We start from the raw sequence: 27,422 nt of genomic DNA on the forward strand, positions 1-27,422 counted from the left end.
ATGCCTTTGCAGCTCCAGGGAATATTCGGAAGTTTTCCGCAAGACTCGAAACGCTGCACGATGGCTTGCGAGAAGCTGAATCGGATATCGAATCTTCAAGTTGGACAGACTTCGACTTTCGGAGTTCTCGCCAGAGATCACCGAAGTGAAATAAATATTTTTAGCGTTGAACTCGGGGATTCTATATAAATTGCTGGCCATCCGATCTTTCCAAGATTATATTAGGTCATCCCATAAGTTTTGTGTATACATTTCATGTGTCGATTTATAAACATACGGCGATAAGGGACCAATGCACTTGAGCTTAGCTGATCGAGAACAGGCTAGAGCAGATTTTCGTGGGTATAAGATCGTAATATAGCGAACACAGTGACTTCTAACGGTAAAAAATCATGAATGAAATGCGTATCCATTTTCGACGTCTCATGTTATATGAATTTCGGAAAGGAAGTTCTGTAACAATTGCCACGAAAAACATATGTGCTGTTTACGGAGAAAATGCGCTTTCATCTTGCACTTGTAAGAAGTGGTTGCAACGTTTTAGAGCTGGGAATTTCTGTTTAGAAGACGAGGAACGCTCCGGGCGTCCTCCTCAGACAGACGAAGATAAAATTCGGGATCTTATTGAAAAATCACGAAATTTGACAGTTCAAGAGATGTCGAATGTTCTGAAAATACCTAAGACAATGATGCATAGGTGTTTAAAAAAAATAACATATATAACCGCTCGAAAAACGGCACGAACTTATGGGATGACCTAATAGTATTCTAGACAATTGTATTTTAAGAAAAATTGATCTCTTCGAGAGAAAAAAATCCTTTCAGAGACACCTTTTACGTTCTGAAATACTAGAACCATTTAGTAACTTGTAAAGCGATAATAATTATTATTAACAATGTCTTCTTCGTGGAATAACGAGGACAATTAACGAACTCCTATTGCAAGAACGAGTTACATGTATCACAGCAAGGTAAGAATTGAATAGCAATAGACCTATTCTACTGTAGGAACAGACTTGTTCCACTGACGAACCTATTCTACTGCACAGACAGACCTGTTAGATAATGACTATAACTAAAATTATGACTGCAATTAAAACGCGAAGAAACGAGAATTTCTTTTAATTTCGTTTCTTTCCTTTTTGTAGGTTCACAGCCTCAGTGTATACTTATATTAATCGTAACAAAATTAATAATAAGGTAAACAGTTGCGCCACATACTGCGTAACACGTGCAAGAATCAGCGAACGTCTACGAGGAATCGCAATAGTCGCAGGATTTGGTACAAAGCTGTACGACGAAAACATAATTACGTCCGATTGATTTTACTAAAACTACCATCGTGTCTCGAGTAATCGCGCAAGCAGGAATCCAAAATCCGTGATTTCTGCTAATCGAGTAGTTCCAACGTTCGTCTCCGTAGCTGCCAACATCATTGGCCAGCAACTTCATAAATCTGTGGCGGATCGGTATCAATAGGACGGGCGATCCGCGGGTACCAACCGTCAACACCAGAGGGCTACGACGACAACGAGTCTGTCCATCTCGCTATCGAATATACGAGCGAATGATACAAATACCGCACCTAGCGAGACTCCCTCTACGTCTAAGGCAGGGACTACCAGACATAGCCTTACTGACGAGTCCACCAAAACGAAACGCACAACTCTCTTTTCATCTGGCAGCGACAACCTCCGCCAAAAATCCTCCGTTCGCTCTCCAAGGAAAACCCGTTTCTTTCCCTTCCCTTTTCTATCCTTTTCCATCGGTGTGCTTCGTACTCGTAATAAATAACTGCGAACAGAATTTTACGCGGAATAAAGCCACGTATCGTAACTCGTGCAAGGAGCCGATACATGAGACGACGAAGCTAACGAGACGAAATGATGAAAAATGCATTGGATCGTGCAGAAGCAATTTCGATGGAGGGCGCGGTAATTCGTAGGAGCAAGCCACGGTTAAAATTTCATCAGAAGAAACGACGTGTCGTATGCACCGACCTAATAAAGTAAACGCGATACCAGATCGAAAGTTCGGAATGCTATATGGAATCTACTGCAGCAGCCAGCTGGCAAAAATTCCCAAAGCAGGACACCGGTGGTTCCACTGTAATTCCGGTAACTCAAAGTCGTTTGGAACAGCACGGTCTCTGAAACGAGCCTCTGGGGCTCCTTCGTTATAAATGCTCGTGATCCCTCCTATCTTCTCTAAGCTGCCGAAAGTAATCAGACAGTTTGTCAGCGGACTCGGGGAGTACTTGCAATCTGCGTTGAATTTCGAGCGTTTCAAGTTCTCTGACGCCTGGTGACGCGATTTCAGAAGGTTACAGTTGCCGTTGAGGTTCCTGATGAGACGAAGTCGCGTTATGTTTGCTCTCGTTGTTCCTTAAACGAGGAAGAGTTGCAAAGGTAGACCCTAAAGGCAACTTATAATAGTCGTTTACAGAGAAGATTGGTAAAACTGTTCGGTAGAGCCCGCGGATATGTTGGAAGATTATTTTTATTAAGACAATGTTCTAGCAATGAAACGTAGATACGGCGAATGGGTAGATAGTGGCGAAAGTGTTCGTACGCCGTGTAAGAAGATTGCTTTTAGTAAGACAAAGTTCTATGAAAGAAATGTAAATATGTTCGAATGGTAGATAGTGGCGAAAGTTATTGTACGCCGTGTAAGAAGATTGCTTTTACTGCGTAAAAGTAATAATAAATGTATGTAAATGTAAATGTTGTACGTCCTCTGAGATGGCTGTTTTCATTAATATTGCGCAAATCGTATTTTGACATGATTAATTAAAGTGCTTGCTGTAATTAACGAGGACTTAGATAGATTTTATTTATTTAATATATTATATACGTCGGGTTAGGATCGGAATTTTGGGCGCGTGACGACTCTTCGCGTGGACTAGCCATCGTTTCACAAAGCCGAGATTATATTTACACGTATATACAAGTGTGGCGGATCGGTATCAATAGGACGCAGACAGGTCGAGGCATCAACGCGGCGTAACACCTCCCGGCCGATCCGCGGGTACCAACCGTCAACACTAGAGGGCTACGACGACAACGAGTCTGTCTATCTCGCTAGCGGTCGAATATACGGACGATTGATACAAATACCGCACCTAGCGAGACTCCCACTACGTCTAAGGCAGGGACTACCGGGTATAGCCTTACTGACGAGTCCACCTGTAGTCCCGGGACGAAACGCAAAACTCTCTTTTCATCCGCCACACAAGATTATCACAAAGCTTAACAAATAATAAGTCTAATGAATAATAAGTTTGACGAACAATGAAGTTAGTGAATAATAAATTGTACGAATAATTAAGTTTAACAGATAATAAGTCTAATGAATAACAAGCTTAACGAATAGTAAGCTTAATGAATAATATGATCTACGAATAATAAATTTAATGGACACTATTAACAATGTTTTTGGGTTCAAACGAATCCACGGTCAACGAGACAACTCTTTACTAAGCGTGAAATAATCTTAGGCGCAAAATACGATTGACGAAAATGCTCGATGTGTCACTCTCCAAGGCAATCGCACGAATGCCAGCCTCGTGGAGATTTTTCTCGCTGTACGATTGCCTTTTGTTTTCTATACTCGTTTGGAAGCATCGAGAAGGTTCCAAACGTCCGTTGCTAGGCAGCCTCTGCCTGCAATTTCATACGCACTCGTTGCAAGCATCGAGAAGTTCCAAACGCCGTTGCTAGGCAGTCTCTGCCTGCAGTTTGATCATTGATACAATGTATGTCCCATTGTATCGGCACCTCCGAGGCAACCTCACACGTGGCTAGGCCCGCTCTCGAGACCGCATGCCGCCACAACCACACTTCTCGGAAAACCCATACAAACACTCCAGACCTCCGTTAGGCAAAACGTTTATCTCGTGACCGTGGCCACGTTCGGCGACCAACTGTCACCTCGAACCCAATCTCGCTATCACAAATTTTAAACAATTACAGCTATGATAAAATTTAGGCTAAAGCACTAGAGGATGTTCTCAAAATTTTCAAGCAAAGGCTTTGGCTTTCCCTTCATCTCCGACATATATAATACATAGATTTTTGCAGGATAAATAAGTAAAGTAAATGATAAAGAAATTGCGAGGATACTTTAACAACGAGCGAGTTACATCAATTTCGTACAAGATATATGTCTCTGGACAATGTATACGCTTAAAACATATAAAATCAATATGCTTTAGCGAATTTCATGTAACTTACTCATTGTACAACTGTTCCCATAATAATATTAAATTCAGCCATTATGCAAGTTCGTCGCTTATCATAGGAAAAGAATGTAACATGAAACAAATAAAATCTATACTTCAACTATACAACTGCTTTGACGTATTAAACAATTAATTAACGATGATTCAATTAATTCAATAACGTTATCATAAACAAGTATATGGAACATCCGGCTGTCCCCATATTGCTATAATAAGTTGATGGTGAATTTTTATGCAATATTGCATACATGCAATATTTTACAGAATACATTTACAGAAAAATATTCAAAGTATAGCGTTTGCTCTAACGCTTAACGGATAAAACAATTTTCTATCGTGGCTCTACTCTTCCAATCATATCCTCAAAAAATATGAGTCTCTATAAAAATCCACCGTCTATTAATAGCAGTCACTGTATATAAATTTCGCGTAGCGTGGTCAACGTGTTGACGAATCGAATACATTCGAATGATCGACTACCGTTTCCTCGTATTCATCGAATATTAGTGGAAAAGGCATCGTCTCGAGAGAATCTCTGATCGAGAGTGTGCTCGAGCCGCGATAACAACGAAAAACGGTCGACCACGGACTGTTGGCGTTGGTCAAAGGTCACTGACGATGAATAGGCTGTTGCAAAAGGGTGAAACCAAGTGTGGGCGGCATTGACCCATTAACTAGAGTACGTCGGATTCCCAAGATTCACGGGGGGATAGAGGCGCGCCTATCCTGCAACCTCAATCAAATTATGTATAACAAGATACAGTATGTATAACGAGAGAACACGTTCTGAGATGGAATAATTGTTCACGACCGTATGGTATAATTTATTCGACCGTATAACGTGCATGAATTCGTATTCAAATATTACACACACACACAGAGAGAAATTGCGCTGTGCTGGTCTCGCGTGTTGGACCAATATTACCTGATATCGTTTCGCTGTTTGAAATGATACTAATTTTGCTGGTATAATAGAATCTTCAATTTTCCGTTTTCACGATGTTCGTGTGATATACAGGGTGTCTGGTTTTAACCTCTTAGGTACAGTCGAATTTTGCGCGGGGCTGTTTCTCTGTACGGCAGAGAACCTAAAACGGGAAGCTACCTAAAGTGTTCGATTCTTGTACAAGTACAAGATACATATCTACGTATCTCTCTTTCTCTATAATTTTCCTATTTTCTCCATTCGTCTTAATTCCACTTTTGCCTCTATTTCGGCTTTCGATGACTATGATAAAACCGAATCCGTGTACACATTAAAAACGTCAACAGTATAAATGTAACCTACGGATTGGTTTCTCTTTCCGAAATAATTTCTCTATCGATTGCTCTTCCTCTAATAATTTCCTATTTTCTCAATTCGTCTCTGATGGCTTTTAATCTCCCCCTATTTTCGGCAACTTCCGCTCGGCTCGGTTTACCGTGTAATCGAATTTAATCGCTTTGAGTTGGAAAATACAGCAGCGCACAAAAGTATTATACGACGATGTGAGATTCGACGCTGTCGTAGGATCTTTAATAAAATATTCGTTAACGAAGATAATTAGCCAGCTTACGCCCCTTACGCTCTTTGCTGTTTTACCTAACAAGCAGTTCTCCAAGCTTCGAAGAAACTGCGAAGGACGCGCAGGTTTACAGACGTTACTTTTGCGCGACCGTGTATCTCCGTGCGTCAAACAACGTTCGTTTTAGCGCACTTAAGCCAGAAACGGGGAAGGCCAATTAAAGCTCAGCTCGTTACCAAGCTGCTCGGCCGCGTTACTTCGCACGTGCGCCGCGAATCCAGACAAACGCGATAAAAGACGCGGGGGGACGATATCGTGAAATACACGCTCGCTCATCCAATTATATTAATTAAATATCTGTCGGCGAGATGGTAAAGAGGGCAACACGGCCGATAACGCCGACCATTTGTAAATGAATCGCACGAGAATGACATTTTTTCATCGCGTGAAGGAGGAATTTTTTTCCTACAGGTATACAGGTTGTTACTATAATTCAACCCTTGAATTGAATACGTTACTTGAATTCAAACCTTCCCCTATAGCAATGACTATTATCACTCATCAAAAAGCTCCTATTCTACCTTTATGCTTCTTAATATTTGATACCGTCGCTATATTCTAATTTCTGGTAACATGCTCGTTACTCGACCTTCTTATAAATCCATAAATATCCTCGGTCTATCGTTCATCGAGTTCATCTTTTCACAAGCAGTAGAACTTATGGCGCAAGGCAGTGGAATTTCCGATATCTTCGAATCCAAGGAACCATCGTTCTTACAGTTTGAGATCGCCACACGTGTCCAAGAGAAATTAGAATACCGGAACAATTTCATCGTCGCTGCGACTAGCGCGTCTTCGCTAACAGAATGGTACACTGGTGTCTAACAGAGATAAAATTCCATTTACTCGATATACATATCTATATAGTACTATAAGACCGTACTATATAGTAGAATATAGTAAAATCCATTTATTGGAACGAAATTTTAGCTGATACCCGTTTAATCGAACTTCTACCGATTGAATTCGTTTATTTGGGCGTGAACTATTGTGCGAGCGAAAAGTAATACGTTGGCAGGAAAATTGGTGGAGTCCATTTAAACGAACGTATAACATATATTACGAGTGAAGCACGGCCAGTGTTCTACCGTGCAGACAGACTTATACTACTGTAGTAACAGACCTACTATTTACTGCAGCGACAGACCGATTCTCCTGCAGTAGGAAAACGTGAGAAGGTAATTTCTATCGAACACAGAGGCTTAGATCAGGAAGCCTCGAATTGCATCGACGATATAAACCCGAGCCGTGCAAGCTTACAATCCTTTTCTGCGTGTAACTCATGTACGTTGTATCTGTAAACAAGAAGGTGCGATTCGAGTAACGTTAGCCTCTAGCGTGTCCGCTCTTCGACCGCTATAGGTATAGCGAAAGGGTTAAATCGTGTAACGAAGCAGAACCTATCATGGTCATCGCGAGTAATCTCGTTATACGAGGGGGGCAACTTTTATCTCTGCACACTTGCCGCGGTTACGTAAAGTTATTAGCTTGACCTATATTTCCACGACGGTGAAACAGAGGGAAGAGGGTGGAGGGGAATGCGAAAGAGCACGCACTAAAACCCCGCGAATAGTCGGGAAATTGGTCTTAGGAATCAATTTATCCCTTTTTTTTTCTCTTCCTCTTTCGTATTTCTGCGCTCGACCAATATGAGAAATTTATGAAAAGAATAAAAGGTCATATGCAAACCGGCGATGATATACGTACGGCTTCGTATTTTTCCAGACATTATTAAAAAGTTTAATTTAAACGTATATCGCTGGCTAATTACGAAGAGAAAAGTACGTCTCGAAGGAACAATTCGTGGCAAATAAATGCCACGAAACAAAGGCTTTTACAGCTTAAGAGAATACTTTATGATACAGTTACTGCGTTTCTTGTTTGCTATGTTTTCTTATGCGAAATATCGCACTTTACTGCAGTGCTATTAAAAGGAGACTCGAATGTTTACAGCTACGATAATGGTACAAAGAAACTCATTTTACACTTTCTTGCAGCTATTATCTATTCGTCAGAAGCGTGAAAATCTGGAGTTTCCTCGAAATCATTTGATTTGATCCGCTACTCGTAAGAATAATCAATCAAACATAGCGCTTCTTTGTTCTCTTTCTTCTAATCGATGCAATAGAACAATTCGTAGTAGGTATTCTTTAATTCTTCCAACCAATGTAATAGAACGAATTCTTCACCTTGTGTATTTTATATTCATTCGCATATTATACACATTCTATAATAGTTACGTATACATACGTATATTCCACAAAACGATTAATAGGAAAAGGAAACCAATTAAAGTCGTGTGTCGTACTCACGTTGACTGCTGCTCCGTCTAATGATGTTCTCGAGGAATGTGTTTTGCGGGGCGACCAGGCCCCTGCGCCCCCCTGGCATCCTTTCTTCCTTGGATGATCCCGGATCCTGGTCGCTGCGGCTATCAGGACCTCGTCCAGCCTCTAGCTACGACGATTACGTGCTGTCTTCCTCGCCGCATGTCCAGCCTTCTTCTCTCGATCTTTCCTCTTCTCTTCTATTCTCTCTTAATACTTTCTTACAGCTGCACAGATGCACACGCGCGACAACAAGCTGTACGTTCACTAACTGAATGTCATGACTCGAGGGTAGTTCACCATTGTGGTATCGCCCGAATCACCTGTCGACGGTTTCACGTCCGCCTGGAACCGGTCCAAACGAGCACAACCGCCGCGACCTGCTATACGCCTTTCCAAACACGCTGTAGCAACACGCTCGACCAATTGTCCCGTACACGTCCGTGTAAATCCTCGGGCGAGATAGTTCGCACGTTCTATAGCGTGACAGTGGCCGGAAACGTTCGTCCGAACTTCCGATCTCGCAGTCCTCTGACCTTCCACAGCTGGGACCGGCCAGACCGATAGAAGCTTGTCGATTCTCCAACACAACACCCAACAGTTTCTCCCTACGTGTATATAATACAGAACACTCGGGCCAAACCGGACTACGAGAAACTAAAAGGAAAATATGTAAGAAACTAAAAATAATAACGCGAATTATGCAGGACAGATCTTGGACGATTTCAGGATCCACCTGGCAGTAACCTAGACGTCTCTGTCGTCACCTGAACGCGAACGGTCCTCCGTTGCTCCAACGATCAGCGTTCCTATACCTCCTCCAGCTTGGTACGTGCTCCAGCTGCGCATCCACCGTGGATACGACTCGCGACGGAGCAACTGGAGACCTTTGACTCTTCGTCGTCGATGAACGAACGTCGATCGACGACCGTAAAGAAGACAGGAAGATGGGGGAGAAGATGGTGGTGGAGGACGATGATCCGGATTTATCGAGGCACCGACCACGACAACGTCGATGGGCTCGCGGAACTGTCCCCGGCTGGTGGACGCGCGATCGATGACCCATCTAACCGCAGTCCTTCCAGGTGATCGCGCGCGCTATCACGGAAACCCGACGGCAAGTAATTAGACGACTGCGCGCTACCTGCCACCTCGTTCTCCACATCCTCGGCGTCCTCCTCGGCGTCGGTGCAGCTGGTGCCCGCGGAGGAGGACATCCCTTAGACAGGGGGACGTAGTACAAGAGGAATTCTCGATCACATCTTCGTCGGCCGATTCTGGCGTCCTCGCGTTCTTTCTTTTATCGCGGTTGTTGGTTCTCGATGGCAGGTGAAGCTCGATGATCGGTTAGATTCTATGCTGGATGTGATTTGAGGGGAGACGCGTGCAGTCTTGCTGAAGGTCGAGGGTATAATCCTTAAGTGCTGCAATGAAAGAAAATTGAAAATAGTACTTTTGTAAAGTTGATTTTCTTCTAACATCTAACTCTTTCGGAATCGAATTATTTTCTAATTAGAAGAAAATTGCTTTTTGGCTTGAGATGCTTATGCAAGAGGGACATAATGCAGTAAGATTTTAACATCGAAAACAAACGCGTTCGTAATTAATTGACAACCAAATTGGACAGATATAAGTTTGTAGAAACTTTAAAGTTTCGTGAAATACACGTGACACGCAAAAATAGATGGAATATTCAAAGTACAATATTTAAAGAAATCATTGCGTAGGTTACATTTCTTTAGCCCTGGTAGTTTATGATACAAATTTGCATAAATATCCGCAGTCTATTAATAACTTATGAAAAGATAGTATTACGTATACGCGTGGAAGAGTTGAAATGTTATAATTTTGTCGAAAAAGACGAGTCGAAGTACATGAATAAACAAGTATAAAACGATAAATCGTGAAAAATATCTTGATGCCTGAGCGTATTAATATTAAAGCACAAGCTATTTTTCTGGTCGAACGGGGACGCGGACGTGGAGCTGCCAACAGTGAAAGATAAAATTGCGTTTTCATGTCGCTGGCAATAAATCGCTGCGAGTTATCTTTATGGATCCGTGGAGTCGTATTTACTCGAAACAGCGGCCCACGAGAGGAGATCGTTGCCATGACGCGATTGGTCGCGTAACAGTGCCCGCGGACGTCCTCGGGATCCTTGAGCTTTCCAAAAGATGAGAATAATTGGGTTGGAAGCATTTGATTGACAATGAAATCCTGCGCACATGCTACGATGTTGTGTCGTGTTTTAACGCTCGTCATGCGTGGCACAAACGAAAAACGAAGATCCCCGGCTCCTGTCCTTTATTCTCGATCGATCAGACCCTGGGAATATGAGTAGATCATGCGAATAATTTGAAAATGATAGTAACACAGAGTGATGTGAAAGTAACTAAAGTCTGAAGACTTGAAAGAAAATATTATTAAAATAACAAAAGAAGAAAAATTATTTGCAGTCTTGATTTATGCTTTTTCTAGTAACTATTGCAATGTATAGAATCTGTATGTAGAGGCGTAGACTTCATAGAAGTTACTAGGAGAAAAAGAGAAAACAAAGTTTTTATTAAGTTTCAATTCCTTATCTTACAATTATTTCAGTAACTATTGAAACATATATACACATACATATATAATTTGTATATAGGCGATAAAATTGTATTCAACATAATAAAAATTGTATTGCCTAAATATAATTTAAAAAATACAAATTTTATTTGTATGTTCAGTTTGAAAAACAGAAACTAAAGTCGGAATTAAACTTTATCAAACAGTATGATCCTTTCGATGAAAAAATACTAATTCCTAACCTCACAAATTCCAATTTTACCATATCAGACGACGAATCCTACCATTCCACATCACGTGGTAACAAAATACAGGGAAAAAACGGTGTTTCCAATCGGAAAAAAGCTACGATACGTACCGTACCATTCGATACTCTGGATCTCGGGAAGATCGGCCGTCGATTGCACTCGAAAACTCAACAACGGATTCAAAACAACGCCAATCACGTTGCAAGCTTCACCGGTCTTCCGATCCGTAGGTTCCAATAACGCAACGTTTGTTTGCCACTGATTCCCAAGGCTAAAGCGTCTTTCGAATACAACCTATTTCAAATCGATCCAACTTCCGAAATGCCACTGTTTCCAGGTTAGATAAAGTTAAATCAGTCGAATCGCAGAAAATTGCTGCGATATCTTCGAATTATATCCAATCTTAGAAGTGTTGTTCTTCTCTTCCTAAATGCCAATTGGTAAATTCAATCGAACTCGATTTACTCTTTGTAATCGATAAACGATGTAAGCGCCACGAGTGATGATTTTCGGTAAGTGAAAACTGTGTTGATATAAAATTAACGCTTGTTCGATTTATTATAAATTATAGATTCCTCATATTGATCACATTATGTAAAATTTCCCTCATATTAATTGCAAGAGAAAAGCATGAAATTATAAATCATTCTACAAATTATGTTTAAGAGTGCAAATATTAATTCTAATATTGATGTATGTAATGAAAGAAGTTATGAACTTTCGAAATTCAATAAATAAATAACTAGATAAATAAACTGACACTTACGATTTTAACTGTAATAATTTGCAATAATTTTAGAAATTAAAGTGAATTATTCCATATATCACTTATAGCATTTATACTTTACTCGTCAATAGTTTCAACATAATTAAGTCTAGTATCGAGTATGGTATTTACAATAGCTTTCTTCTTCAAGACTTACATGATTTGCCATTTAAACTCTTCAATTACGTGGAATCGAGTCGCTTGGTAGCAGCTAATTTCCTTTGTTTTCACACGGAAATAGGTTTATATGATATCTGCGGCGTCAGCTTATCCACGTATCCTGTCTGCCATAATTATATAGTCGAGCTTGATATACTGTGACGTCACAAGCGTTTATCGATTACCTATCGACCATTATATCGACCACCTTAAACAACCTACTATTATGACTGATTTAATTTACAGGGTGCAGTCGAAAGAATTCTACAAACAGTAAAATACTGCTTACAAAAATATGTCGCGAATTAAAAGTTACTAGCATTAATAAATTTTGTTTCCATAAAAGTAGTAAGTTTGATAATGAATCAAAAACTCACAAATGAATTTTACTAGTTATATAATGCATACATTTTAATTTGACATGTCTTGTTCGACATAAATTTGTGATTTTTTGCGAAATATATAGAAGCCTATAACCTATAATTATCACTTGTCAATTCACCGATACTATTAATTAATAATTAATAGTAGGAGAAGATCCAGATAATCAAGTTAAACGAACAGTTGAAAGAATAGAAAGAAATTTTTAAGAAAGTCGAATTCGATCATTCAGTCTGCACTAAAGTTTGAGGTTAAGAAGAACATTCACCCAGAACGAGAATAAACGACCACGGCCAGTTGGACTTGTGTTTTGAAAAAAACTCTATTTCTGTGCATCGTCACTGAATTTCAAACAAAAGAGGAACAACTACAAAGTTTCCTGAAACATTTTTCCCTCCACGCTATAGATATCGTTTAATCGCATCTCACACGTCTGCAAAAGCCGGGATGCTTGTCGATACTATCGATATTACGACATTTGATGGAGGCGATTTTTCTCAAAAACGAATCTGTGCTCGAACGTTTCCTTTAAATATTTTATGAACAACTATAAGACGTATCGAATGAAGCTTAGTATCTGGGGACGAGAATTCGAGCAGAATAGCGTTCAGTTCACTCAAGGGGAAGATTATTTTTCTTCTCTTAGCGTTGCACCAGTGCCAGATCCTGGCTCGTTCTCTCACCGTCCTTTGTTTCTCTAGCCTAGCTGTCACTAGGGATTGCTCTTGATATCGATAGAACTCGTTGTCTAGTGTCGTCTTAAAATTACTCCTATGGTAACTTTTCGTACACTTTCATTTCCACCATGTTTTTTTTATACCATCTTTTAAAAGCAATTCACGATACATTTTTTCAAAACAAGGAAAAACTCTTCTGTAATGACATCTTAGAAATAAATAATGTTTTTATATCAGTATTTTAAAGACGTTCTTTCTATAACTATTTTTGTTAAAAGGTTAGATAGATTTCACAGACCGACTAAAGAAATTTCGACTTTTTGATTTTCATGTCACTTATTTACAATTAATGGCTAAAGTGGTTAGAAAGATAAAACTTTTTAAGTTCAAGAATAGGTTAAGTATGATCAACCGAAAGTATATCTAATATTGTGATAATGGGTATCTTTGAAGGGTTTACTGTGGTACAAAAAAAAAAAAGAGATATAATTTCACAACCAAATAGAATAAAATTTTTAAATTATTCGCCATGTTCTTTTCATATGATATACAAAAATTACATGAGACATAAATTATACGAATTATGTATATGAATTCTATGAATTTCATGAGAAACTGTTCACTTGGAAATGTGTCGTAATTCATTTGTTTTTAGTTACAATTTAAAATGAATATAAAAGCTGGCCCTGAGCAAAGTACCGACAACGTTCGAGCGCTTTTGGATTCTTTCACACGGATAAAATTCAGATGCAATTGGAACAAACCAAACTCATACTGTCAAGGAGCATCGATGTTTGCGTGCTTGTTGAAAATACGCCGCATCAAAGGGCTAATTAACCACATGGAATTTAATTTTTCGTGAGCAGTGCCACTGGAGTATTGTACAAGAAACGAACTCGTTAACAGAATGCACGAATTACTGGTTAAAATATCTGTAGATACCATACAATTTTACGCACGAACGAGCTTTAATTTTGCAAAACTTCAAAAATCCTGCTTTTTTATAATTCAATTTTCGAATTTAAATTCGAGAAAAAAAATCGATGATATTTGCCTAAAAAAAAAGTTACGTTACATGTAAATTTAGAAAAAAAATGGAATTATTTGTAGTTAAGAAAATAGATTTATTTTTAGTTACAATAGAATTCAGTGACTGAGAAAAAATTCAATAAACAAGCCATTGACAAAGAAGCACTGTAATGAGATATGAATATCGAAATTGTATTGGTACAATTTGAAGATGTATATAGAAATTTCAAGATATTTGTTATAGACATGCACTTCATAGAAATGGCCAAAATATATAAACAGTCAATTATTAATTATATTAGTAAACAACAATATACAGTTGAGCCGTCTTTAACATGAACCATATGTTTAAAATGTTATTTTTAATTAAATATATATTTGAAATAAATATTTTCTAACTTTTATATACATCTTCAGATTTACTTCAAATGTTACCATTGTAATTATGACGCTTGTGCTTCGTTACAGCACCAATGAAATGTCAAAATCTTTTGTATAATATATGAAAGTTTTCTATGGTAGTGTTCAAACACTTTCATATGTCATTATATTGGATTGTAACATAAATTCATTCTGTTTCTGTGTATGTAATGTATTGGATACATATGTTGTAACAAATGTAAAAACAAAATGAATTTATATAATTATAAAATATTATTCTTGTGCATGCGATACATACAAGTGTCGTAAGAAATATAAAAACAGGACGAATTTATATTACAAGCCAATATTTCTTTCTTTCAGGCATATTGTTTGCTATGAGGGCTTCCGATGGTTCAAAGATGGACCAACACAGAAACTTTCGAGGCATGACAATTGAATTAAAGCGTATAGATAAGACGGGTCGAAAGAGAACCACAAAATCTGCAAGTGAAATGAAGGACACTGAATAAAATCAGGACGGAACAGTTCGTGCGGACCGGAAGTCGCAAGGGCATCCGCACTAGCAGAAAATTGGATCGCCAACGTCCACGAAAACCACCGAAAATTTTCATGGACTCGATTCGTTTTGGGATTGAAATTGTGATTCTGGAATTACAGGCTCTTTGAATGTATCACAACCTCGACTTTCTGTGGAATGTAAAATCGAAGAAATGTTCGAGAATTTCGCGCTATACTTAACATGAATACGAAAGTTATTACTCATAAGAGAAGATTAACGAAACTTGGTAGCGTATCAAATTTCTTAACGCATAAACTGGGTCGTCTCGCCTTTTTAACTTTCGTTAATGCAAATATCGAGATGTATCTTTAATGCGAAAGGAACTTGCAGAATGATGTCATAAGAAGATCGTGAGTTCCTGCATAAATTAAATAATCGAGTCCAAAATATCAGCAATCTAGCAAATGTGATTTTACAACAAGATAAGGTGGTAAGCAGATTGAGAATCCCCGTACAAATATAATCGAGTGTAAAATATCAGCTATCTAGTTAGTCAATTGAGAAATCAATATTACCAATGCCAATCAATAATTAACGAAAATTCATATATTTGTAAATATATTTCCAAAAATGGAATCTAATTAGAGGATTATTTATCTACTAACTAATTATGACACGTATCATACTTTCGATATTTTATATATTCCTTCATATTATATGTATTTTTGCCCCATCATATTTCCTGCAAATGTATATGTATGTATAATATTATATATACAAAATCTCTACTAATAATTTCTTATAAATTAATATTCAGTATCTTACAAAAGTAAAACTAATTTATCTTCATTTCAGCATATTCTCCAGGCGAAAAGTTACTCAAACTCAATATCTCAACGCTGGCTGAACGAGTAGAAGTTTTGTTAATCCACCATTAAGCGAGTAAATCGAGAACGCGACAAAGTGCGTCTATTATACGACGGATAGTGAGGAAGCGACAAATGAGAAGACAGGGAATCTCAAAGGTGAGTCGAACGGCCTAAAACCATCTATTCCATACAATTTTCATGAATACTCCGTCATTCTCGTGGGTTTTGTTCGCGAACAACTGGCAAAGGAAGCATCGGGGTAAGGAGAATCGATGATACCCTCCCCTGCAGGAGCGACTTATCCGATTTGTCTGGAAGTAACCGGAGGTGAGAGCAAGAATCGCCTAGAGAATTGACGAAGCTACGATTCCCCAAGAAAACTTTTCCTTTGTGACAAACGCATCGCTCAGAAACATTTTTTTATTAAACAGTTACAAATATTATTTTATAAAATCCTCATTGGAATTTACAATCATTTATTAGTATAAGCAGATAGTTCTGCTTATGATAAGTAAATTTAGAGTGGCTACAAAAAGTATTTGTACATCATAGTATTTATTATAATACTTATGTACTGATTAATTAAGCCCAAGTATATAGAGTTTCCTATCATTTTGCAGTGACTACACATAATTAAAGAAGACACTATGAAAATGAAAAATATAAAAGCTGACAAAAAAAAACGCTTTATTAGAAAATAAAAGGTATGTACAAATACTTCTTGGAGCCATATGATATAATTTCATATGGAACTGTATGAACATAAGATTCCTTTTTTGACATATTGAATACCAATTATGCACATCTGATTTATGTGAAATTGATAGGTTTATAAGAAGTGGAGCTAGCCAATTTTGTTTCTGAAAGGCTCAAGTGACCGTTGGATTTTCAGATTTTTCTGTAAACGTATATTTTGTGGATTAATTACATTTCAAAACGATTTAACGATTCGAATGAGGATGTGAAAGAATCTATTGACCTGGCTGTTTCTTTATTTTCAACTTATATCCCTAGGTCTATGCTATTTTAGAGTGGCACGTGAAGAAAGCGAGTAGTAATATTGGAAGCAACGAAATCGGGCAACGAGTCCGATTCGCAAGAATTCTAATAGCGTTCGAAGGTCGACCGAAAGCGGAAAAGTAGTTCGCCTAACGATCGATGGCGAGCTTTCCCGATAAAAAGACAACGAACGGACGATCCGTCGTTTACTCACACAAGATGGTTGCTATTGTCTTTCATGGATCATCAATTGTTTATTTTTTAACGATCATCAAGAATACCAAAGTATTTTTGAATCTCTAATGCCTCGAGGATTACGACTTTCATTCAGCAAATCTTAATCGGCATATGCAGAATATAATTCTAAAATCCTGTTTAGTAAATCATGCTTAATGAATAATTGAATATTTTCCAGGCTTCTAATATGTTCTAACGGAGATCCAAATTATTCAATTCTTAACTCGAGGAATCTAATCTTCAGGAGAGTATCAGGAAAATCCTAAATTTCGTAAATAAGTCTCAAACATCGTTGACCAGAGAACCTTTCAAACTAAATTATTCGCAAGTATTCGTTATTTATATGTAACAACGAGATTCTCGAGCAAACGGAGCAACAGAAATCTGACAACATCCTGGATATCTTAAGATAATAAACACAGTATACCGTAGGAAAAACTGGAGTATTCCCGGAAGTCTCGAAACAAACTATCAAGAGTCGAGACAACGATTTTCCATTTTCCGATCGGTATTTCCCTGAGTCGTCACCGACACGGGGACCGAACCGGAGGCGACACTTCCGGGAGATCAGCTTGTCACTGGGAGGAGTGCCAGTACGAGCTTGAAGGGATGAGAGAAAAGACGAAGAAGGAGGGCAAAGACCGTGTCGAGAAGGAGGTCACCCGGATTTCGAGCGGTCTTCTCTCTACTCACCAGAAAGCGAACCGTATCTCAAGGTAGCCCATCATTTTTCGTGGGAGGAGTTTTTGGCACGGCTGCCACCCCTTTTCCCTCCCGAGTTCCACCGAGTAATCGATCGATCCGCCAAGACTATGCTTTTACCACCTTCCCGATAGACGCCATCAAGAAAAACGCGCGATTACTCCGATCGTTTTTCGCTTCTCTAGAAACCTTCCAGCTCGCTGATCTCTGCGTAGCTTTCAACGATATTATTCCACTACCAAAACTGTATTCCAGATTGGTCGAAGCCAGAAATGGTAATATGAATTTGCATTTGATAGTCGAATACAGTATGTGAATTTCTTATTCAGGTACAATTTTAAAGCGACTACATATGTAGTCTACAGTGACGATGAAAAGAAAGTTTGAAGTGTGAAATAGAAGAGACGCTGTGATTTTACGAAACTGAATTATGATTGACGAGAAAATTGAACGTATAATATAATTGTTCGTTCTAAATAAGACGAGTTTTTGGTACAAAGAAATGTTCAATAGAAATTTTTCTTACACTCTTATGCACAGGTACCACTGTTAAGCTTTCTCCTGTTCGCCGTATAAGATACCACAAAACATATTTATAATACAGTGGCTACAAAGAGTACTTGCATGTATTCTTATTTTCTAACAAAGCGTTTTTTTTTTTATCAGACTCCGTATTTCATTTTCATAGTATTAAATTTTTATAATCATATGAAAGTATTAAATAGAACTAAATATACTTGGACTTAATCAATCGATATATAGATGCTATAGTAAATACACTGCGATACAAGCGCATTTGTAACCATTGTATATATGTAAGTAGCTGTGACGCGAATGTTTGAGGTTAACCACTGAAATTACTTCCCAAAGAGGTTCCCCAGACTTTAACTCGAGAACCTTCCTCGTTAGTAATTTGAAGAGCTAGAAAGCATTACGCCAGTCTTATCTTCGAGTTCATCGACCTCGTCGCTTTTAATCTCTTTTGACAATGAGTGTAAAGGTACTCTGTCCTATAGAAAATTATACCACCTGCCATTCTCCTATAAAATTAACTATTCTCATCAAACAATCTTCCATGAGAAACTCTGTTCTCGTACACCCCAAGAACTCTTGCTAATCTTCCAATTTCTTAATCATACACGATCTCCTCATCAACCTAACCTCAAATTGCTACTCTATCGATTCTTCGTTCCAGCAGGTTACAATAGTATAAAAAAAACCATCCAACCTAATTGAATTCGCACCCTATGAGTACAATGTGAAGAGCAATTAAAGGGACGACAAAGTGGACAGGGAGGCTCTCTGAAAATGTTCACCTTCCTCAAAGAAATCGCACTGAAAACGCAGAGAGGTCAAAAGACAAACGGAAGAGAGCCAGATGGCTGGCTGAACGTTGTAAAAGCTCGAGCAAAGGAATTGCTTTGACTTCGATCACGTTAGCCATGGACTAGCCATTTCCAGTACAACGTTCGAGAAGGACCGTGAAAGTTTTCGCCGAAATAGGAGAGATGTTCGACGCGTTCGAAGAAAGCAGGCATTTCGTTTCAAAGGCGTCGCACGCCGATCGATCGACCTTCCTACCTTCCTTGAAACAGGAACGCGTTTTCGGGCTCACCTTGCACCTGCGAGAAGGCAAAGGGCAAGGGAGATTGATAGATCGATAGATGGGTGGGGATAGGGTGGAGAATTGGGATAGAAGTGGTGGTAATGAATGGAAATATTTCAGAATATTTCTGAACGGAGATATAAGGTGAAGACTATTGATATTAATGCGTCAGTTGCGTTTGGCTAATTATAGTAATTATTTCAACAATGTTAGTGATGCTAGTGGCGCATGTTCGCTGTTGCATGTTAAATATTCATTAGATTTCTATTAAGAAAAAAAGAGAAGAAACTCTGGTGCGGCGTATAGATACAGTAGCAGACGAAAGAAAGTTTAAAGCTGTTAAATAATTTATTTGTGTATACGCACGTATTAATAACTTTTATATTTGATATTTTCCACTATGTTGCTGGCAGTCACATAGGTTATATGTATAGGGTATATATATATATTTATTCACTACTCTTGACAAGTGCAATACTGTGTTTTAAAATTATCATATGTTTTGTACCCGCACTTATACCTATTTAAACTTTCTCTTGCTCGCTATATATAGAGTAAGCTATAAATTCTCCTGCATTACGGTAGCAAGTTTGTTACTAAAACAAATGATGTATTTAGAAGTAAATGTTACAAGATGCGAGTTATAACCTGTAACTTGTCAATTCTCTAATATTATCAATTGGTAAATTTCTGTGCAATAGGATCCTAGTTTCATTACTTATCGTTCGAATCCCTAAATCAGAGTCGATAAGTAAAACTCGATGCAAAAACGCTTCTGATCTTTCCTCGAGAAGGATGTAATCTCGGTAGCAACGTATTTAATCGTTATTTAATCAGAAACTTTTTCCAGAAATAAAATCAAGACTTACCAAAACGAATTATGTATTTTTAATATAAATATAAACGATACACTGGAGGAACTGAGACACTCGGCTTAAACGAGTTACCGACAGAGTAATGCTGAAGAGTGACCGAGTAATTGAAGGCACTTTGGTCAGCGACTTAACTTATTTCCCTCATTTAACGGATCGAAAGTACACAGACGAAAAGACGCATATACGAGCCAACTAAACAGAAGAGAAGAAACCACGTAAAGGTAGAGATACAGGAGATAAATTGTAAAAGAATAATTAAAAAGAAGATGTCGCCGCAACGAAAAACCGATTCCGATATCTGAGCAAACGAATACTTCCAAACAGGAAAAAACCAGTGAAACCCAGCATCGATATCTAAAACGCATCGAGGGAGGATCGTGTTTCTATTGTCAATCGGTCTTTCGTCCAATCGAACGATCACCGACAGCTGTTTTACATGAAAGCGTCTATAAAAAGCGAGAGAAAAAAAGGGGGAAAGGGGAAGAGGCGAAACACAGAGGAAAAAGAGAAACAGCAGGTTGGCATGATACATGTACGTCGTACACGCGTACGTATATCGTATATAGGATCGAAAAGTTCGCAGCCCCTTGGTAAATTCGTAACGCGGAATGACGTCAGTGGTGAGCGCGCGCAAATGCCCCTGTTTCGCAATCCGCAAACGTCGTTTTCCGCGATTCGTGCCACGGGGGCACCGCTCGTAAAGCCATTTCGGCGATCTCGCGACATAAATTATAAAATCGACCGACGCCAGATCGTCTGTGCAATGGCCGGCATGTAGGACGACGCGGAGAAATCCGTTCGAGAATCGAGACATCGGATACTGCCTTCATTTCCCCTACCACTTGCCCCACCACCGCGTTACATTCTAGGTCCATCGGACTGCGATTTATTTCGACTCGATTGATAATGGACTCTGGAACGTTGCTCGGTCGAGAACTCGCGAAAATAATTTACTTTTACATTTTCCTTCTTAGTGGGGATCCTCCGGTTGATCGAGATAATCGTCGATGAAAGTACGTTAAATAGAATGGAACACTGGCAATTGTAGATAATCTTTGGAGATTAAGCGGAGGATGTGGTAGATCGGAGTCTGATATTGTTGAAAGATAAAGCAGTTTCCTTTGGTAAGGAGTGCACCACTTTCTCCGCTTCTTTTAATAGCAGAATCGTTTGAGTAGTTAGAACGAATAATTTAAATAACGACTTTTCAGGGAAATTTTATAAATTCACAAGGGTGCGTCTCTGCAGATTTTCCCGATTTCTGGTAGATATATGGATGAAGACTTTTTCCCTTGTATTATGCACTGTTTTGCACGTATTTCGTATTTATATTCGTTTGGAATTCTTTGACCACGAGTTTTGCGCTTGTACGTCATAGTACTTCCGCCACTTTGCTGTAGTTCTAGACGTTATAACGGTAATTTGCAATTACAGAGTTTGAAGAAACGAGTAGAAAGATCACCTAAATATTGGAGACACGGCGTGATATATTCAAAAGAACTTCAGATTATACTTGGTCGTAATTGAAGTAGATTCCCCTTTATCGGAAGAAGCGACGGTCCTTTTCGATCTTTTCCTGCAATATAACCTCAAACAAAGCAAATTTCATTTATTTTTTTATTCACTCGCAAAGGCAAATTACGATTTCCCAGGTAAGTTTGATATCGCTAATTCCAATTTCTCGTAATGCCAGAGCAAAAAATGGGAAAAATTGTCCACGATAACAAGAGTGGAAGGAAATAAAGTTAAAGGATCCACGCTCTAAAAGCGAGCAGGATCGAGTAATTAATGCTGGGAATGAGAGAAGAGAGACAGTAGTGTAGCGAATAAGTTGGATACCACTAAACTGCGGATTTTTATGGATTTACGTGAAATTTGAAGCTGTAAAAATGTAAAAAAAAGGTACGTAATAAGCAACTGTATATAAAATATTCAAAGTACAATTCTCCTCGCAATATTTAATAGAAAAAACAATTTTCAATCTAGGTTCCATTTGTTTAATTACGTCCATAAAATTATTTAGTAGTATGAGTATCAAATAGCGCTAACAGATATCACTAATTCCTATTTCTTGTAATTTCAGAACAAAAAATGAAAAAAATTATCCACGATGATAAGGATGGAAAGACGCAGAGTTAAACGATCCACGCTGCAGGGGTAAGCAGGATCAAGAAACTGATGCTGGGGACAAAAAGAGAGAAACAGAAGGAGAATCGAGAGAAAGGCGGATGAACTCGTAGCGTGGAAGATCGTAGAGGCTTTGAACGGTTGAAAGGAAAGGCTAAACTCTCGGAAGAAGGATGAAGAATAGCATAAAGAGCAGGGTGAAAAAGCCAGCGCATAGATCGGTCATATGGAACGTGCGAAATAGTATTCGGGCCATGAGGTAACAGGGAACGTATACGGTTTTCAATTTCCCACGAGAGGTCAAGCAAATTCATAACCCAATCTATCCGCAAACCGAGAGGAACAGCGGGACGCCGATGAATTCGATGATGCAACGCGATCTCCGCCCTGTGTTTATTATTTTTGATCGATACTTTCTCACTCTGATTGCGATTACTAACGATCCAGCCAAATACAGCATCCAGGAAAGCAGAGAAAAGAAGACATACCGAATTATATTTTATGAACAGAATCATCTACTGCGAGGCTTGTTTGAAAACAAAGAAGAAGAATATCTGGAAATTATAATTGGAATTTCAAGATGAGGGTTGTGATCTAAGACTGAGCCTTGAACGTAGGAAGAAGAATGCAGAAAAGATATATTCAATATTTTAAGAAGAATCTGCTAATCTTAGATTTAATCTTGCATGAGAAAAAGAATACACGAATTATATTATGGTATTCTAAAATGAAAGTGCTGATCTAAATCGAAAGATGCGAAGAGAAAGATCGTCAAAATAAAAGAAGAATCCTTTAAACCAAACAATTTTAAGGAGAAGACCCTGATGCGGAACTAACCTAATATTAGAAAGGACAATCACACGATATATCACAATACTTTGCCAATATTCTGACATAATCCAATCCATATCAGAAGAAAGCTACGTAAATCATATTAGGTTATTTCAAAAAAGGAATTCTTCAAAAATCCTTTGACTCAAACCCAGCCCTGCTTACAATGTGATTTAGAGAGTCCAGAGTTTGTATTATTCTTATGACGTTATTGTATCTCAAGAAGAATCCAGTGGCTGCTAGCTGGTTCCAGTAATAATCTCATCACTCGTCCCTTGTCGCCACTTTACATAATTGGATGAACGATCTCTGTGCCACCGTAAGAAGATAAACTCTCTGCCTCGCTTAACGTTATTCACGATGCGGTGTTACGAATAAACAAGAAGAATTTCAAACGGGGAGATGCGTTTCTTCGTCAAAAAAGCTTCGACAGAGAATGTATCGAAGAATAGTATAGAGATGTCTAACGTCAAAGAGACGTGCAATGTTAACAGAGTATGTTAACTTTCAGGTAATTAGGTAAAACTGTCAGATAGAATTATTTAAACAAAGGATATGCAAAGCCGTGTAAAACGTAAATGAAGATGTAACCGGAAACCATCCAAAGCTGAAAGGCACTGGATCAGGAATAAATAATAATAGTACAGAGAACTACATCCGTCCGTAAGTATCTGGATACTGACGTATTTCCGGATTTCACATAAACTTCTATGAGTTCTTTGATTTCTTCTATGAGTTTATTACGTTGCCCTACAGTCCTGATGTTGCTCTTGGACAGTGTAAGCAATATTTATTAACAACTAATATCAGCTTTTGGAAGATGTGGAAAATATCGATTAAGAAACATATTGATAAACTTATTACAAATATTGGTAAACGAAAAGGTACGCCGCTTTGCTCTCCTGTTTATCAATCTCAAGTGGTTAATTCCCAGCCAAAGATATAGAAACACCGGACTCTACAAGAAATAAACGTATTAAATAGACTGCACGGTGAAAAGCAAACAGATGGCAGGCAAGATCATGCGAAAGCTCTGTTTTATCATCTAATAAACAGCGTAATAAATAACATCGACATTGCAAGACGATACGATAAATCTATAAAAGAAACTCAAGTAAGATATTCATGCGGAAGTCTGCGCTAAATATTCGAAGATAGTTAGGGGCGGAAGTATATGTAAAATACAAATTCCAGACGAAACGAGCGTCTTCGTTGGAAAAGCTGTGACAGACGATACATCAAAGAATAGTATAGACGACTGTGCTGGACTAGAAGATAAAAGAAGATACTGTCCCGTATCGGAAACGCACGAGAACATCGTTATCGAGTTGGCGAATCTGGCGACCTGTGAACCTGGCAGAAATCCAGAACCCGCGTCACTGCACCGGTGCGGTGAAAGAAAGCCCGCGACAAGGGCGATAATCATCGTAAACGTTGTCGAAATTGTCCTCTTTTGTCGACGAAACCTCGAATGAATCGAGAAGCAAAGCTGGACGCTTCTCTGACGTCAAGGAACTACAGTGGTTTTCAACGTTCGAATACGTAACGTGTCATACGAGCAGTAATTTTCGAAGAACGAGCAATTCGTTAATTAACGAGTCGTTCAGCCAATTTACACGCATGTACGAATTTTCCAATGAGAGAACAACGATTCGTGTGGGTAGACAGATATCAGAGGTTGCGAGGTTGATCACGTTGATTCCGTACGCAGGCTGTGCACCCTGGCGAGTACGCACTGTCCCGTAGCACGTCCTGCTCGTAGATCGATCCAGTCTTTGGTACACGAACGACGAGGCTTCGTAGAGAGCAATGTGTTTAACACGTTGACCAGCACGCGAATTTTATATATTTCGTCCTGAGGGCCACGACATTTTGAAATATGCTACACCGTAACGTTCAGTTTGTTGTAAAATATTATACAGTATTTGCGCACACTTTGCCGAGTGTTGCTGAGTCATTCACATAGTCGAAGATCTTTTTGTCCATGAAATTTATCATGTTGTAGACGTTGTGCAAGTAAGCACCGGTGACCATCGCGACAGTCAACGTGCTAATGGGATTCTGCTATTGAGGTGAACAAATTGACGATAACACGGGGTTGAAATTTGGTGTAAGCTGATCTTTGGAGAACTTCGAATTTTATAGATTGCATGCTTGAAACTGAAAACGACGAGCCACGGTGAAACTGGACTAAAGGTATTTCGATATTAAGATACTTATAGAGGAATTGAAATTCGACCGAGTCTGATCATTGGAAAATCCTAATTTTCTAGATTCTATGCTTGAAATTGTGTAATGGCAACCCTTTCTTGTCTGGGGATTTTTGAGATGAATTCGAAGATCCGGAATGAAAGAGGAATTCGTGAAATCGACGGGAATTTCGAGCCTCCTTGACCCTCGGTGACCCAAATATTTTCGCTCCTGACAGAGGCTGATGCAGAATTGCGGCAGACCCGTGGAAACGTTCGGTCGTTACCTTTTGTCCGCATCACCTTCAAAAGGATCGTTCTATCTCGCGATAGAATGACAAATCGTCGCCGACGTGTCTTTAATTCGTCAAAAGTTTCTTACGTCCGATAGACCACAGAGGATATACTCTGTTCTATCCTTGATGAAATCGTTCTCAAACGAATAGTATGATTAAAGGAGCGAAGAATTCAAATTAATGGAAGAGGCAAACGATGGAAAGAGAGAGAGAGAGAGAGAGACAGGCAAACTCTATTTAATTATACCAGATTATATCATATAGAGCATAAAAGATCAGTATGCAGAGGAGTCACGATTTCTGATTTCTGACAGGTAGCTACATCCTGACCTATCCAACGCTATCCAACGAACGCTTTCCAACAGCGTCTCTAGAGGTTAGCCCACCGATTGATCCACGCGCTCCACTTCTCTACTCCTCTACTCAACGCAACTCCGTCGCATCCACGATTCAAAAGGGACCCTACGATTGTGATAGAAACCGCCACGACTCTACCAGCGTCACCGCGTCTCTCCTGACCTTGCTCCGCAACCTTCCACACCGCTTGTTTCGTCCCTTGGTATAACTCAATCCACACGTCTCCGTTCGTCGATCAGTCGAACGTACTGGAGCGGTCCACTCGCAGGAATTCCTCTTACCAAACAACCGACGTAAATACGACTCGAGCTCTTTCATCTACCAATCAAACAATTCCAACGAAATACCTTCGAGCCGTTCCACGAATATCGTTGCGCGGAACCAACAGCCAATACCAAAAGAAGGTATTCGTATATTGGAAAAACGTGAAAGAGAGGAAAGGAAGAGAACCGTAAGGAGTAGACGATTAGCGAGAAGAGGGCCTAAAGGGAGGGAAAAAGAGAAAGGGAGAGTTTGGTGGCGCACCACGCGACCGCAACGATCATTCCAAGAGCGGACATTGTGGACATCGTGTATATGGCTAAAAATGGACGAATCGAATCTGGTGTGTCGATCGTACCGATGTGAATACGTATTCCAAGCAGGTTGATCTTCTCGGAAGGCGTTATCTTCGCTGGTTAAGCAGGGTGGTTCCGTCCATCGCGTTTCTGGATCGTATCGCCCTAAGGATCGATCGTAGTCGGGTGCACACGCGCTGACCGGTTGCGGTACGCGTTCGGGAAACGCGTCCCGGACACGTTTCGCCTATAGTTCGACTAGACTGAGGATGATCGCTGTTAATCGGCTATATACAACTTCCATCCACGATTCCTCCTATGTTTCTTCTTTTCCGTAACTCTTCCACCGATTTGGATTATATTCTTGTTCTGTTTCTTTTTTTTTTTTCTTCTTCTTTTTATCACACGTCTGAGAAAATGCAAATTCCGGTCTCCACGCACCGCTGCTGCCCCGTCGTCCTTGTCTGATCGCGCGTACGTGTGTGGCGAGGCGCGCGCGCGCGCGCTGATCAGCGTTACTCGCACACAGGGATTCCGAGACCCAGCCGTGCGACAAGCTGACCGATTGGCGACTGAGACTCACCCTCTGTGGAGGCGCTGACTACCCCTAACTCACCCCCACTCATCGACAGCGCGCCACCAATAGCGGCCCCCACCACTCAACCTTTCCCCCACCATCGTATATCCTTCTAATCCCCGTGTCGTTCGCGCTCGCGCGTGATTTCGTCTCGCGATTCCTTCGGGTTTCCCTCTCTTTCCTGCGAAAAAGAGCTTGCTCTTTTTTTTTCCTCGCCTTTTTTTCATTCGGATACATATCGTTGTAATTAATCGTTGGCTTAAAGGGAACCGGTTCGAAGGTGTTTAACTCGATAACGTGGTTAGTAAGCTTCCATCCAGTGAATGATGATTTTGGGCTTGAAATTTGAGTTGACTTCAT

At 39.4% G+C, this 27,422-nt stretch overlaps 1 protein-coding gene across 11 annotated transcripts in view; it reads right to left on the minus strand.

The window, feature by feature from the left end:
- LOC117231348 (potassium voltage-gated channel protein eag) overlaps nt 1-27,081 on the minus strand; it is a 157,420-nt gene extending 130,339 nt beyond the window's left edge. For 7 of the 11 annotated variants that reach the window (XM_033489731.1, XM_033489728.1, XM_033489734.1 and 4 more), the window contains exons 1-2: nt 26,548-27,080; nt 8,118-9,556 (exon numbers count right to left, since the gene is read on the minus strand). In XM_033489731.1, the coding sequence (XP_033345622.1) occupies nt 8,118-8,196 (79 nt within the window). In that variant the 5' untranslated portion in view covers nt 8,197-9,556; nt 26,548-27,080. Of the gene's footprint in view, nt 1-8,117; nt 9,557-26,547 lie in introns of those variants that run through there. The other 4 variants (XM_033489732.1, XM_033489733.1, XM_033489730.1 and 1 more) reach the window with 2 other exon arrangements.
- Between the last annotated feature and the right edge of the window lie 341 nt (nt 27,082-27,422).

Source organism: Bombus vosnesenskii, unplaced genomic scaffold (assembly GCF_011952255.1).
Source record: "Bombus vosnesenskii isolate JDL3184/JDL3185 unplaced genomic scaffold, Bvos_JDL3184-5_v1.1 scf7180000013272, whole genome shotgun sequence".
NCBI classification, from domain to species: Eukaryota; Metazoa; Arthropoda; class Insecta; order Hymenoptera; family Apidae; genus Bombus; species Bombus vosnesenskii.